The sequence below is a fragment of the Aquarana catesbeiana genome, linkage group LG01 (assembly GCF_042186555.1).
Source record: "Aquarana catesbeiana isolate 2022-GZ linkage group LG01, ASM4218655v1, whole genome shotgun sequence".
Classification (NCBI taxonomy): domain Eukaryota; kingdom Metazoa; phylum Chordata; class Amphibia; order Anura; family Ranidae; genus Aquarana; species Aquarana catesbeiana.
Genome location: NC_133324.1, coordinates 673357493 through 673370808, shown reverse-complemented (window position 1 = coordinate 673370808; position 13316 = coordinate 673357493). Strand labels below are relative to the sequence as shown.

General features: G+C 44.2%; 1 protein-coding gene across 2 annotated transcripts in view; it reads right to left on the bottom strand.

Moving 5' to 3' along the window:
• The window catches only part of AP1AR (adaptor related protein complex 1 associated regulatory protein), a 91971-nt gene that overhangs the window by 37080 nt on the left and 41575 nt on the right, over nucleotides 1-13316 (bottom strand). For both annotated transcript variants that reach the window (XM_073602533.1, XM_073602542.1), the window contains exons 2-3: nucleotides 6592-6640; nucleotides 4848-4874 (exon numbers count right to left, since the gene is read on the bottom strand). In XM_073602533.1, the coding sequence (XP_073458634.1) occupies nucleotides 4848-4874; nucleotides 6592-6640 (76 nt within the window). The remainder of the gene's footprint in view (nucleotides 1-4847; nucleotides 4875-6591; nucleotides 6641-13316) is intronic.

Here is a 13316-nt window from a genome sequence, read left to right as displayed (position 1 = left end):
GTGAAGATCCGCTTTAACCACTTAAGGAACGTAAGGATTTGCCCCTTTAATGACCAGGCCATTTTTTGCGATACGGCACTGCGTTGCTTTAACTGACAATTCAACGGTCGTGCGATGCTGTACCCAAACAAAATGTATGTCCTTTTTTCCTCACAAATAGAGCTTTCTTTTGGAGGTATTTGATCACCTCTGTAGTTTTTTTTTTTTTTTTTTTTTTTAGTTATTATAAATATCCCCAAAAAAATGTAAAAAAAAATAAATACATTTCTTCATCAGTTTAGGCCGATATGTATTCTTCTCTATAATTTTGGCAAAAAAAAAAAGAAAAGAAAAATCGCAATAAGTGTATGTTGATTTTTTTTGCGCAAAAGTTATAGTGTCTACATCTATGCGTCTAGGATTGCGGCTGGCCGGCGGACATCGTGGCAGTCGGCCACGCGCATCACCTCCGGTGTCGTGGATGCACGCCCCCTAGTGGTCTTATAGCGGCCGACGTACCATGACGGCGATTCGCTCAGGAGAGCCAACCTGCCGCAGTACAACTGCAGTGGCTGGTCTTTAAGTGGTTAAAGCAATATTAAACCCAAAACAAAAAATTGCAGCTTAGCAATCATTAGATGTAGTGGCTGTAGTCTTTTTATTTTATTTTTTTTTCTGGCTATTTTTCCCCTGCTGATCTGGCCAGTAACACACCCCTGTATTAGACACAGGAGGCATATTTGGACAGCAGCATTGTCAGTCTGGGGGCAGATGAGTGCTAGATGGACTAGCAGAATAACATACAGTGACAAAGTAAAGCCAAACTTCAGCTAACATTAGGTCACAAGATTTGCATTGTGAGAAATAAATGTACTTTTTCACTTAAAACAATCATTTGATTTGGCTTATTTGTTCATAATAATTCATCCACTTTATGATTCAGAATTCTACTAAGATAAGGATTTGTCATTTAAAGCTGAACTCCAGCTTTTGTTGGACTTTCGTTTGTTTGGGTCATCTTGGACCAAACAAACTATGTCCCTCACTAACATGTGAGGCTGTTGGATGTACAGTATAAACTGTATGTAGCTAAGGCTACAAGGCCGTGTTCAAGCCGAGACCTTCCCTTCTCGTACCCGGAACACAGTAGAGTCTATCTAAACTGGCAGAGGTAGTGACATCAGCCCGCTTCTCTGAATCATCCAATCAGAGGAAGCTTTGAATTCATTGCTAGAATACTTCACTTTCTCTGATTGGCTGAGCACTGATCAGGCTCTATTGTGTTCCATGTACAGTGCCTTGAAAAAGTATTCATACCCCTTGAAACTTTCCACATTTTGTCATGTTGCAAACAAAAACGTAAAATTATTTTATTGAGATTTTATGTGAGAGACCAACACAAAGTGGCACATAATTGTTAAGTGGAAGGAAAATGATAAATGGTTTTCAAATTTTTTTACAAATAAATATGTGAAAAGTGTGGCGTGCATTTGTATTCAGCCCCCCTGAGTCAATACTTTGTAGAACCACCTTACCTTGAGTTACAGCTGCAAGTCTTTTTGGGTCTCTGCCAGCTTTGCAAATCTAGGAGAGTGACATTTTTGCCCATTCTACTTTGCAAAATAGCTCAAGCTCTGTCAGATTGGATGGAGAGCGTCTGTGAACAACAATTTTCAAGTCTTGCTACAGATTCTCAATTGGATTTAGGTCTGGACCTTGACTGGGCCATTCTAACACATGAATATGCTTTGATCTAAACCATTCCATTGTAGCTCTGGCTGTATGTTTAGGGTCATTGTCCTGCTGGAAGGTGAACCTTCACCCCAGTCTCAAGTCTTTTGCAGACTAACAGGTTTTCTTATAAGATTGCCCTGTATTTGGCTCCATCCATGTTTCCATCAACTCTGACCAGCTTCCTTGTCCCTGCTGAAGAAGAGCATCCCCATAACATGATGCAGCCATCACCATGTTTCACAGAGGGGATGGTTGTTCAGGGTGATGTGCAGTGTTAGTTAGGCCAAAAAGTTCAATTTTCCTCTCATCTGACCAGGGCACATGTTTTGCTGTGTCGTCCACTTGGCTTCTCGCAATCTGGACTTCTTATTGCCATCTTTTAACCACTTCCGGACCGCTGCACGCCAATATACATCCTTACTTTGACGTGGGATGTCGTTGTTATGGCAGCAGCTAGCTGCCATAACCCCGGTATCCTCGTATTTGCTCCGGTGCCCTCCGCCGCTTACCGGAGCCGTCGGCAGTGGCGGAAGCGACCGTGTCCTCTCTATGGCTGGGAATGGAGACAAGTGAGGGGAAGATGGCCCCCACCCATCTCCATGACATTGCAGGGTGGAAGCGACATCACTTCCGCCCATAGCTCTTAAAGGGCCATTTTTTTTTTTAAATATTTTTTTTAAATGACAAAAAAGAATAAAAAAATGTAATTGCATTTTAGTGTAAATATGAGATCTGAGGTCTTTTTGACCCCAGATCTCATATTTAAGGAGATCCTATCATGCTTTTTTTCTATTACAAGGGATGTTTACATTCCTTGTAATAGGAATAAAAGGGACACAATTTTTTTTTTTTTTTTTTAAAAACAGTGTAAAATTAAAAAATAAAAAGGTAAAATAAATAAGAATTTTTTTTTTTTTAAACGCACCCCTTCCCGCCGAGCTCGTGTGCAGAAGCGAATGCATAGGCGAGTAGTGCTCGCATATGAAAACGGTGTTCAAACCACACATGTGAGGTATAGCCGCGATCGGTAGAACGAGAGTAATAATTCGAGCTTACAATCTAATAGGATGAGCAGGTGGTACAAAAGGTTGTAACTGTAGGGAATGAGCTGTTGGAAGTGGTAGGAGATTAGCTGGAGATGTGATAGGCTTTCCTGAAGGGATGAGTTTTCAGGGATCGCCTGAAGGTAGCAAGAGAAGGGGATAGCCGGATAGATGGAGGTAGCGAGTTCCAGAGGATGGGAGAGGTTCTGGAGAAATCCTGGAGACGAGCATATGAGAGAGCTTGAAAGCAGGAGGTCTTGAGAAGAGCAGAGAGGTCGATTTGGGTGATATTTGGAGACAAGATTGGTGATATAGCTTGGGGCAGAGTTGTGAATGGCTTTGTATGTTGTGGTTAGTATTTTGAATTTAATTTGCTGGGTGATTGGGAGCCAGTGTAGGGATTGAAGTAGAGGGTTGGCAGACACTGAGCGGTTGGTAAGGTGGATAAGTCTGGCAGCAGCATTCATGATAGACTGAAGAGGGGATAGCCTATGGAGAGGCAGGCCAATGAGAAGGGAGTTGCAATAGTCAAGGCGAGAGATAACAAGGGAGTGAATGAGGAGCTTGGTGGTTTCTTTTGTTAAAAAAGGGCGAATTTTAGAGATGTTACGGAGGAGAATTCTACAAACTTTTGACAACGATTGGATTTTGAGGCTGAAAAGTCAGAGTCTAGGATTACACCTAGTACCCTGGCATGAGGGGAGGGACTGATGGTTACCTTGTTGATTTTGAGGGAAAAGTTGGGTATCAATTTACTCGGCTTAACATTATCTTTCACAATATAAAAAAAAATTGGGCTAACTTTACTGTTGTCTTATTTTTTAATTAAAAAAAAGTGTATTTTTTCCAAAAAAAAGTGCGCTTTTAAGACCACTGCACAAATATGGTGGGACAGAAAGTATTGCAACGACCGCCATTTTATTCTCTAGAGTGTTAAAAAAAAAAAAAAAAAAAAAAAAGTATAACGTTTGGGGGTTTTAAGTAATTTTCTTGCAAAAAAAACCTGCTTTTAACTTGTAAACACATCTAAAAAAGAGGCTCGGTCCTTAAGTGGTTAACAATGGCTTTCTTCTTGCCACTCTTCCATAAAGGCCAGATTTGTGGAGTGCACGACTGATAATTGTCCTGCAAACAGATTCTCCCACCTGAGCTGTGGATCTCTGCAGCTCTTCCAGAGTTATCATGGGCCTCTTGGCTGCTTCTCTGATTAATGCTCTCCCTGCTCAGCCTGTCAGTTTAGGTGGACGGCCATGTCTTGGTAGGTTTGTAGTTGTGCCATACTCTTTCCATTTTCGGATGATGGATTGAACAGTGCTCTGTGAGATGTTCAAAGCTTGGGATATTTTTTTTTTATAACCTAACCCTGATTTAAAGTTCTCTGTCTCGTGTGTTCCTTGGCCTTCATGATGCTGTTAGTTCACTAAGGTGCTTCACAGAACAGCTGTATTTATACTGAGAATAAATTGCACACGGGTGGACCCTATTTACTAATTAGGTGACTTCTGAAGGCAATCGGTTCCACTAGATTTTAGTTAGGGGTATTAGAGTAAAGGAAGCTGAACACTAATCCACGCCACAATTTTCAGATATCCATTTGTAAAAAAGAAATTGAAAACCGTTTATAATTTTCCTTCCACTTCACAATTATGTGCCACTTTGTGTTGGTCTATCACATATAATCTCAATAAAATCCATTTACGTTTTTGGTTGTAACATGACAAAATGTGGAAAATGTCAAGGGGTGTGAATACTTTTTCAAGGCACTGTATGAGACAGGAAATTTTGGCTCCAACCCGGAACACAGTGCGGTATGCTATATGTAGCCTCAGTTGCATACAGTTTATACCGCACATCCAGCAGTTAGTGAGGGACATAGTTTGTCTGGGCCAGCTTAGCCCAAACAAACTATGTAAAGTCTAACAAAAGCAGGAGTTCAGATTTAACAATATTTTTATATTTATCAAATGGTTTAATTGACAAGAATAACTAACTAGTAATACAAAATGCATAAAAGCTGCCATTACACATAGAGGGAGATTTAAAAACTATACAGTCTGGTCATTACTCTACATCCTTTAGGGATCTACTTACCTCATCGCTTTCTACAAGATTTTCAAACTGTTAAAGTAGAAAAGAAAAATATAAATGTTTAACCATAATTGAAAAACATGCATATAGTATATTCAAATGATTATATTATAATATTGTATCAGGCGATTATCTACTCTATGTGAATATCCTAATGCCGCGTGCACTCGTCAGAAAAAGTCTGATGGGCGATTTTCATCATATATTCCGACCGTGTGTATGCCCCATCAGACTTATTTCATCAAAAATTCAGACGGACTTAGAGAACATGTTCTATATTTTTCCGACGGAACTAATTACTATTGGAAAACCCGCTCGTCTGTATGCTGTTCCGATGAGATTAGCAGAAGGAGCCCAAAGGGTGGCGCACTGGTTATTGCACTTCCTTTTTCTAGTTCCGTCGTACGTATTTACGTACCGCGTTCTTGGCGGTCGGGCTTTGGTGTGACCGTGTGTATGCAAGACAGCTTGAGCGGAATTCCGACGGAGAAACCTTCAGATTTTATTCCGACGGCAAAACCGCTTGTGTGTACGCAGCATAAGGCCTCTAGTTAGCTTGTTTTTATGAAACATAGAATGCATCAGAACTTGTCTGTTTCACGTTTCCCCTTATCTACAAACAGTACTTACATGGAAGATGAAACAAGGACAGTATTATTTCTAGCCTTATTCTATGCTCAACTTTTCACTGACCATCCATGTAATGGATCGGATCTACACTGACCAATCATGTAAGGAGACACTAACAATTTTCACTGTGTGCTTCTATTCTGTTACTGCTAATTTCAAGATTATTAAAAGGAGAAGTACAGCCAAAGCTAATTTGGTTGTGCTTCTCCTGTGAATCACAGGTATGCAGTCCGTTCTGCATTCCTGTGAGACGATTTCAGCAGATGGCGGGCGGAAGCCCGCTATCGGCTGATGTCACAGAGCTGGTCCAGGTTGGGGCAAGACCATGACAATAAAGACAGGATCTGCCCACAACCCTGGTCCGGCACCTGGCTCAGCCTCTCAACGAGCTGCTGAGAGCCTGAACCAGCTGCTCCTGCCCCATCCACAGCCCATCGCTATAGTGGGCGCAGAGGGACAGAGTAGAGAGCTGGTGACTGACAGTCACCGGCTCTCTGCTCATGGAACTCTGAGACTTGAGCGATCAGCAGTCTTTGAACCGGTCACTCACTTCTCAGTCTAGAGCCGGCAGGGGGCCATTGCTGCATCCACCTAGGCAAGTAGGCAAAGTGTCCTGGATGTTAAATACTATAGGTCAGCCATTCTCAACCTTTTTACCCCAGAGGGATCCTTGAAATTATAATTGGGACTAGGGGACCCCTGCTAAGAGCAATTTATCAGTGAGACAGTGTAAAAAAAAAGTCACCCGGCATTGGTGGTCGGTGAGAAGAATGCCCCCTTTTACAATGGTGGTCACAATGCCACCCTTATACGTAGTATTGGCCCCTCAGCTATGCAGCCACCATCAGATGGGAGATAAACCAGCTCATGGAACCCCTAGCAACATCTCCAAATCTCCACTGACAGCCGGTACTCCCAGGGCGTAACTTATGTCACGCATGCTGTGCTTTTAGATCTCTAGAATAGGAATTCTGAAAATGTAACCTGGTAATGACCCAGCAACGTGAGTTAACTTCCAGTACCTCTGGGCCATTTCCAGAAAGTTCCCAGCTATGCATATTACTTATACTGTATGTGTTTGAGTATATATAGGAGTCTTTTTTGTGCAGACACTAACCTCAATAGTAAAATGTTCTCCTCTTGAACTGTTTCTGAAGTATTTTGATCTGCAAACAAACACAAACATTTGAATATAAACTTAAAGTGATTTAAAAAACGCTTTACAAAAAACATGTCAAACATGGTTTTGCACAGAGCAGCCCCAATACCCCTCTTCGCGGGTCCCCCCGCCAGCGCTTCTGGCTCCTTTTGCCTTGCAAAGCTGCTTCCCATGAGGGCAATAGTGCATGCTCAATCCCGAGTAGGGCTGTTTGCATCAAATCAGATACACAGCCCAAGTTGGCCCCGCCCTCGCCTCTCTGCTCACAGGTTTTGATTGACAGCAGCAGGAGCCAATGGCTCCCGCTACTCTCAGCCAAGCCTGTGAAAACCAGGAGAGAACATGAATCATCTGCCCTTACTCAAGGTGGCCATGACCAGAATGCTAGGGGGTTCTCAGCAAAATATAGCATGCAGCCATGGATGGATGAGTTTGTTTTGATAATAAAAAAAAAAAAATAGCATTTTTGGCGTGTGGTGCTCAGGAAAAGTGTAATTCTGCCTTAACATTAACTGCCCCATACACACACACACACAACACTTTCTAAGCCTGTCAGTGGTCCAGCGCTGTTCCCAGCTGCAGTTCTTCACCCTTCACTACCTGGTCTTACAGGAGATCATTGACTCCTACTATTGTGACCTGAGAAAAGTGTGGGAGATGCTCAGGCTCGATAGGGAGGGGGTATGTGGACAGTGCATCCGCAGCTACTGCTAGAGTGCAGACGGGGGTTAAAGCCCGTCCTGGCTCCTACAAAGGTTCAAGAAAGGAAGGGTAAATCCTGAAAGTCACACATCTATAGTATCCTACTGCAATGAATGGAGTGGCAACCTCAGCCTTGACTCTGACCAGGCCACGCTCCCCAACGCATTTCACTCTACCCTAGGAGCTTAGGCATGGCTCCTACTATTGTCAGTCCAATCCTGTGAGGAGGGGGCAGGAAGCATAGCCAAGCTGCACTGTGCACATCTGCACGTGTGCCCCCACAGAACACAGCTTGCTATGGGGGCACACACAGAAATGTAGGAGAAGAGAGAGTTAGCGGGGCACCCCAGGAGAAGAGATAAGGGACCCCTCTGTGCAATATCATTGTATAGAGTTGGTAAGTATACCCTCTTTTTATTTCAGGAAAAAAAAAAAATTGTCTCTACAACCACGTTAGGAGCTGAAGGCATTTTTGGCACATCAAATGGTATTTTTACCAAACCTTGGGGGAGGTTTAAAAAAAATTTTGCACCGGTGGAACATTATTCTTTATAAGAGCTCTCCAAGATGTATCTGGGCATTTCTACAGAATGTTGGCGAAACTGCGGAACAGGCTCCCTAATACACATCCTGTTGTACTGCCAGATCATACTGGAACCAAGTCTTTAAATTAATCTTGGAATTTACTCCGATACCTTAACCCCGTTTTGCCATAATGGCACCACTTCATATTAAAGAGGAACTGCAGTCTGCTGACATAATTTGTAATAAAAACATCTTTGCCATTCTGAAGCTTCCCTCCAACCACTTTGCATATTTTTTTTATATATATACTGTGATTCTGTACTTGCCAAATATGCTGCAGAAATCTCCCTCCACTGAGTCTGGCTGCAACCATTTTAACTGTGGGCAGCTGAAGCTGCTGCCTGTTCACTTCCTGGATTTACACAGAGGCACACCTCCAGCCCTGCAGCTCTCATTGGCCCTCTTATGACTCATTCCCCCCCTCCCTTCCTGGCAAAGTCTCACGAGAGTGAGAGGGCTGTGCATGATGTCAAAAGCCTAGGCTAATGACCAGACAAAAAACAGGAAGTGGGCTGTATAAGGTATTTACTTGTAGAAAAAAATGTTTTACTATCCAAAGTTAAAACAGCAAAGGCAGAGGATTTAATAGATGGAAAGTTGAAAAAAATGACTGAAGGTCCGCTTTAAATTAAGCACTGTTCCGAAATCAGTCAGAGCACTCATCATACATATTCTCCTTTCTGCCAAACTTAACGAGACAAAGATCTATGGACATATCTAGAGATCTGAAACACAATTTTTCACTTGAACGCTTATTTGTCTTAAGGCTGCTTTCACACTTGGGCGGGCATTGACAATAAAACGCTAGTTTTAGCGGCGCTATTCGCCCTCTAGCACGGCTCTATTAACCCCCTCTAGCGGCCGAATAAAGGGTAAAATGTGCCCATGTAGCGCCGCTGCCGAAGCGCTTTGGCAGCAGTGCCCGTTCATTTCAATGGGCAGGAGCGGGGTATGCAACGCTCCTCCACCACTCCAAAGATGCTGCTTGCAGGACTTTTTTTTTTTTTTTTTTTTTTAACGCAGGGGAGGAGTTTTTCAGGCGCTTTACAGGTGCTATTTTTAGCCCAAAAGCGCCTGAAAAAAATGCCTCAGTGTGAAAGGGGTCTAAAAAACAATGACTTGTCTAAATTTAATTCCTCCTGGCAACCCTGGACCTCTCGACAGCTATATAAGGCCCCTTTCACACGATCGGACCATTCGGGTCCGCCTGTCAGTTTTGACGGCGGACCTGAACGGGCGCTCCATGTTAGTCTATGGAGCGTCGGATGCAAAACCATTACACAGAGCAGGTATGACATGTTTGTTCTTTTTAGAGACAGAAAAAAAAAAAAAAAGAGACTTTACAATCACTTTAAGCTTGTTAGTCTCACCTATAGCCCTCATTGTTACACATTTAAACTCTACAGCCATCGCTGCTTTTATCCCAGTACACAGGGGCTGAATGTCAGCCGGTTCAATAGAAACTGGCTGACATTCAGGCCGTGTATACTGTAGTCAGTCCAACAGAAGCCGGAAGGGGCATGACTGAAAAAAGGTTTGCCAATCAGCGCTGACAGCACTGACTGGAGTGCCCTGTCAGATTACAATAAAACAGCAGGGGAGATCACTGTACTAACATCGGATAGTTACATAGTAGGTGAGGTTGAAAAAAAAAAAAGACACAAAAAGACACAAAAAAGACACAAGTCCATCAAGTCCAACCTATGTGTGTGATTATATGTCAGTATTACATTACTTATAGTTATCTAATCGCTCTTACAGTAAAGAACCCTCTACATGGTTTAAGGTTAAACCCTTTTTTCTTCTAATTTTAATGAGTGGCAACTCCCTTCCGCAAAAATTTTGTATCCCTATTGTGGGGTCACCAGTACGGAATTTGTAAATTGAGATCATACCCCCTCTCAAGCGTCTCTTCTCCAGATAGAATAAGTTCAGTGCTCGCAACCTTTCCTCATAACAAATATCCTTCAGACCCTTTATTAGCTTTGTTGCCCTTCTTTGTACTCGCTCCATTTCTAGTACATCCTTCCTGAGGACTGGTGCCCAGAACTGAACAGCATACTCTAGGTGCGGCCGGGCCAGAGAGTCTTGTAGAGCGGGAGAATTATCGTTTTATCTCTGGAGTTGATCCCCTTTTTAACCACTTGACGACCGCCTCACGCCGATGTACGTCGGCAAGGTGGCACGGACAGGCAAAATCACGTACATACACGTGATTTGCCTTCCGCGGGTGGGGGGTCCGATCGGACCCCCCCCGGTGCCCGAGGCGGTCGCCATTTCTTCCCGGGCGATGAGAGGTCAGGGGGAGGCCATCCATTGTTGGCCACCCCCTCCCGATCGCTCCCGGCGAATGAAAACACTTCCTTTCCCTCTGTAATGTAAACAGAGGGAAAGGAAGTGATGTCATCCCTCCTCGAGCCAGTCTTTTCAATCCGGAGCCGAGGAGAGAAGACATCAAGTAAGTCTGCACAACACTACACTTCCAGTAGAACACACCAGGCACACTTGTCACCCCCCTTCACCCCCCTGTACCCCCTGTCACACTGACACCAATAGCAGTTTTTTTTTTTTTTTGCATTGGTGACAGTTATAAGTGTTAGGGCAGTTAGGTTAGCCCCCTTTAGGTCTAGGGTACCCCCCCTTAGGTCCAGGGTACCCCCCTAACCCCCCCAATAAAGGTTAACCCCGTGATCACCCCCCGTCACCAGTGTCGCTAAGCGATCGTTTTTCTGATCGCTGTATTAGTGACACAGGTGACGCTAGTTAGGGAGGTAAGTATATAGGTTCGCTGTCAGTGTTTTATAGCGACAGGGACCCCCATATACTACCTGCTAAAGGTTTTAACTCCCTGATTGCCCCCTAGTTAACCCTTTCACCAGCGATCACCGTATAAGTGTTACGGGTGACGCTGGTTAGCTAGTTTGTTTTTTGTAGTTTATTATAGTTTATTATAGTTTTAGGGCACCCGCTGTTTATTACCTTATAAAAGTTTAACCCCCTAATTGCCCGGCGGTGATATAAATTACGTTTTTAGGTTCAGATAAGGTCTGCGTCGCCCCAGGCAGCGTCAGGTTAGCGCCAGTACCGCCATAACCCACGCACGCAGCATACACCTCCCTTAGTGCTATAGTATCTGAGCGGATCGATACCTGATCCGATCAGATCTATACTCCCCAGCAGTTTAGGGTTCCCATAAACACAGTCTTAGCGGGATCAGCCCAGATACCTGCTAGCACCTGCGTTTTGCCCCTCGGCCCAGACCTGCCCAGCCCACCCAAGTGCAGTATCGATCGATAACTGACACTTACAAAACACTAAGCACACATAACTGCAGCGTTCACAGAGTCAGGCCTGATCCCTGCGATCGCTAACAGTTTTTTTGTAGTGTTTTGATACAGTCGCTGACAGTCAGGAGCTTTTTTGCCTGTGAGTCTCACTAGTGTACCCCTAAATTTAGAGCCCAAAATGGCAAATCGAAGGTACACTAGTGAAGAGGCCTACACGTTTCTGAGCATGACAGATAGTGAAGAGGAAGTCACTCATCTGTCAAGTTCAGGCTCAGAATACGATCCTGTAGAGGACAGCGGCTCCATGACAGATAGCTCTGACGACAGAGTTGTGGTCCCTGCCAAGGTCAGGCGTACCAGACCCCGAACTTCTTCTGTCCTTGAAGTGCAAGAACCGCAGGTCCCTCGTATGGAGCAGAGAAGTACTAGCGCCGCTATTCCTTCTGGTGAACTGGCAAGCACCAGCGCCCTAGTACACCCTGGTCGTACATCCAGCACTGCAGTATCACGTGGTGACGTGGCGAGTCCCATAAGTGCAGTTCAAGCTGGTGAGGTGGCAAGCACTAGTAGTGTCCCGCTGCCACCAAGAAGACAAAGACAGGCCCGTCGTGCTTATAGTGCCCTTCCTGCTGCATTCGCCAATCCGAATTGGGAACCCACCACTTCTGCAGCACCCGTACTTCCCCCTTTCACTGGCCAACCCGGAATTCAGGTGGAAACAGTTGACTTTACGCCACTGGATTTTTATTCACTGTTTTTCACCGAAGATCTCTATAGATCTATTGTGGACCAAAGCAATTTATACGCTGGTCAACACATAGGCGCCAATCCCCAGTCCTCCCTTGCCAGAGATTGAAGACCAATTACGGTCTCCGAATTTAAGATCTTTCTGGGCCTTTCCCTCCTCATGGGCTTGAATAAAAAGAGTACGTTGCGGTCATATTGGTCCACTGACCCAATTTACCATTCGCCCTTGTTCTCTGCTTCCATGGCCAGGGCACGATACGAGAAGATTTTGCGGTTCATGCACTTCAACGACAATGAACTCTGTCGTCCTCGTGGAGACCCTGCATACAATCGGCTCTACAAAATTCGGCCCCTCGTAAACCACTTCAACCAACGTTTTTTCAGACTTGTTTACCCCCCATCAAGTTGTCTGCATTGATGAGTCCCTGATTAAATTTTCTGGCCGCTTGTCATTCAAACAGTACCTTCCCAGCAAGCGTGCCAGATACGGGGTCAAGATGTATAAGCTCTGTGACAGGGCCACAGGCTATACATGTAGTTTTATGGTTTACGAGGGCAAAAACAAACTGCCCTGACTACATAGGATGCGCTGGCAAGATTGTGTGGGACTTGGTGTCACCCTTATTCGGAAAGGGGTACCACTTGTACGTGGACAATTATTATACGAGCGTGCCACTTTTTAGTCACTTGTTTGATCATCAGATTGGAGCATGTGGCCGTGCGACCTAATCGCCGGGGCTTTCCCCAGTGGCTTGTAGATTCCCGTCTTAGGCTGGGGGGAGAGAGCCTGCTTGAAGTATAATAATTTGCTCGCTATGAAGTGGAGGGATAATAAGAATGTTTTCGTTCTCACCTCCCTTCATGCAGACACGACGACCCAAATTACTACGGCGACTGGTGTTGTGGAGAAACCCCTCTGTGTCCACGAATATAACCTTAATATGGGAGGGGTGGACCTCAACGACCAGTTGTTGGCGCCGTACCTAGTTGCCCGTAAGGCCAGACGCTGGTACAAAAAAGTGTCTGTTTATTTATTTCAATTAGCTTTGCTGAACGCTCATGTGCTATACAGAGCTTCAGGACGGACTGGATCCTTGCTTAACCGCTTCAATACCGGGCCAATTCTGACACTTTGCTCCTACATGTAAAAATCATCATTTTTTTGCTAGAAAATTACATAGAACCCCCAAACATTATATATGTTTTTTTAGCAAAGACCCTAGAGAATACAATGGCGGTTGTTGCAACTTTTTATCTCACACAGTATTTGCGCAGGAATTTTTTGAACGCGTTTTTTTTTGGGAAAAAAACAGTTTTGTGTTTAAAAAAAAAAAACAAAACAGTAAAGTTAGCCCAATGTTT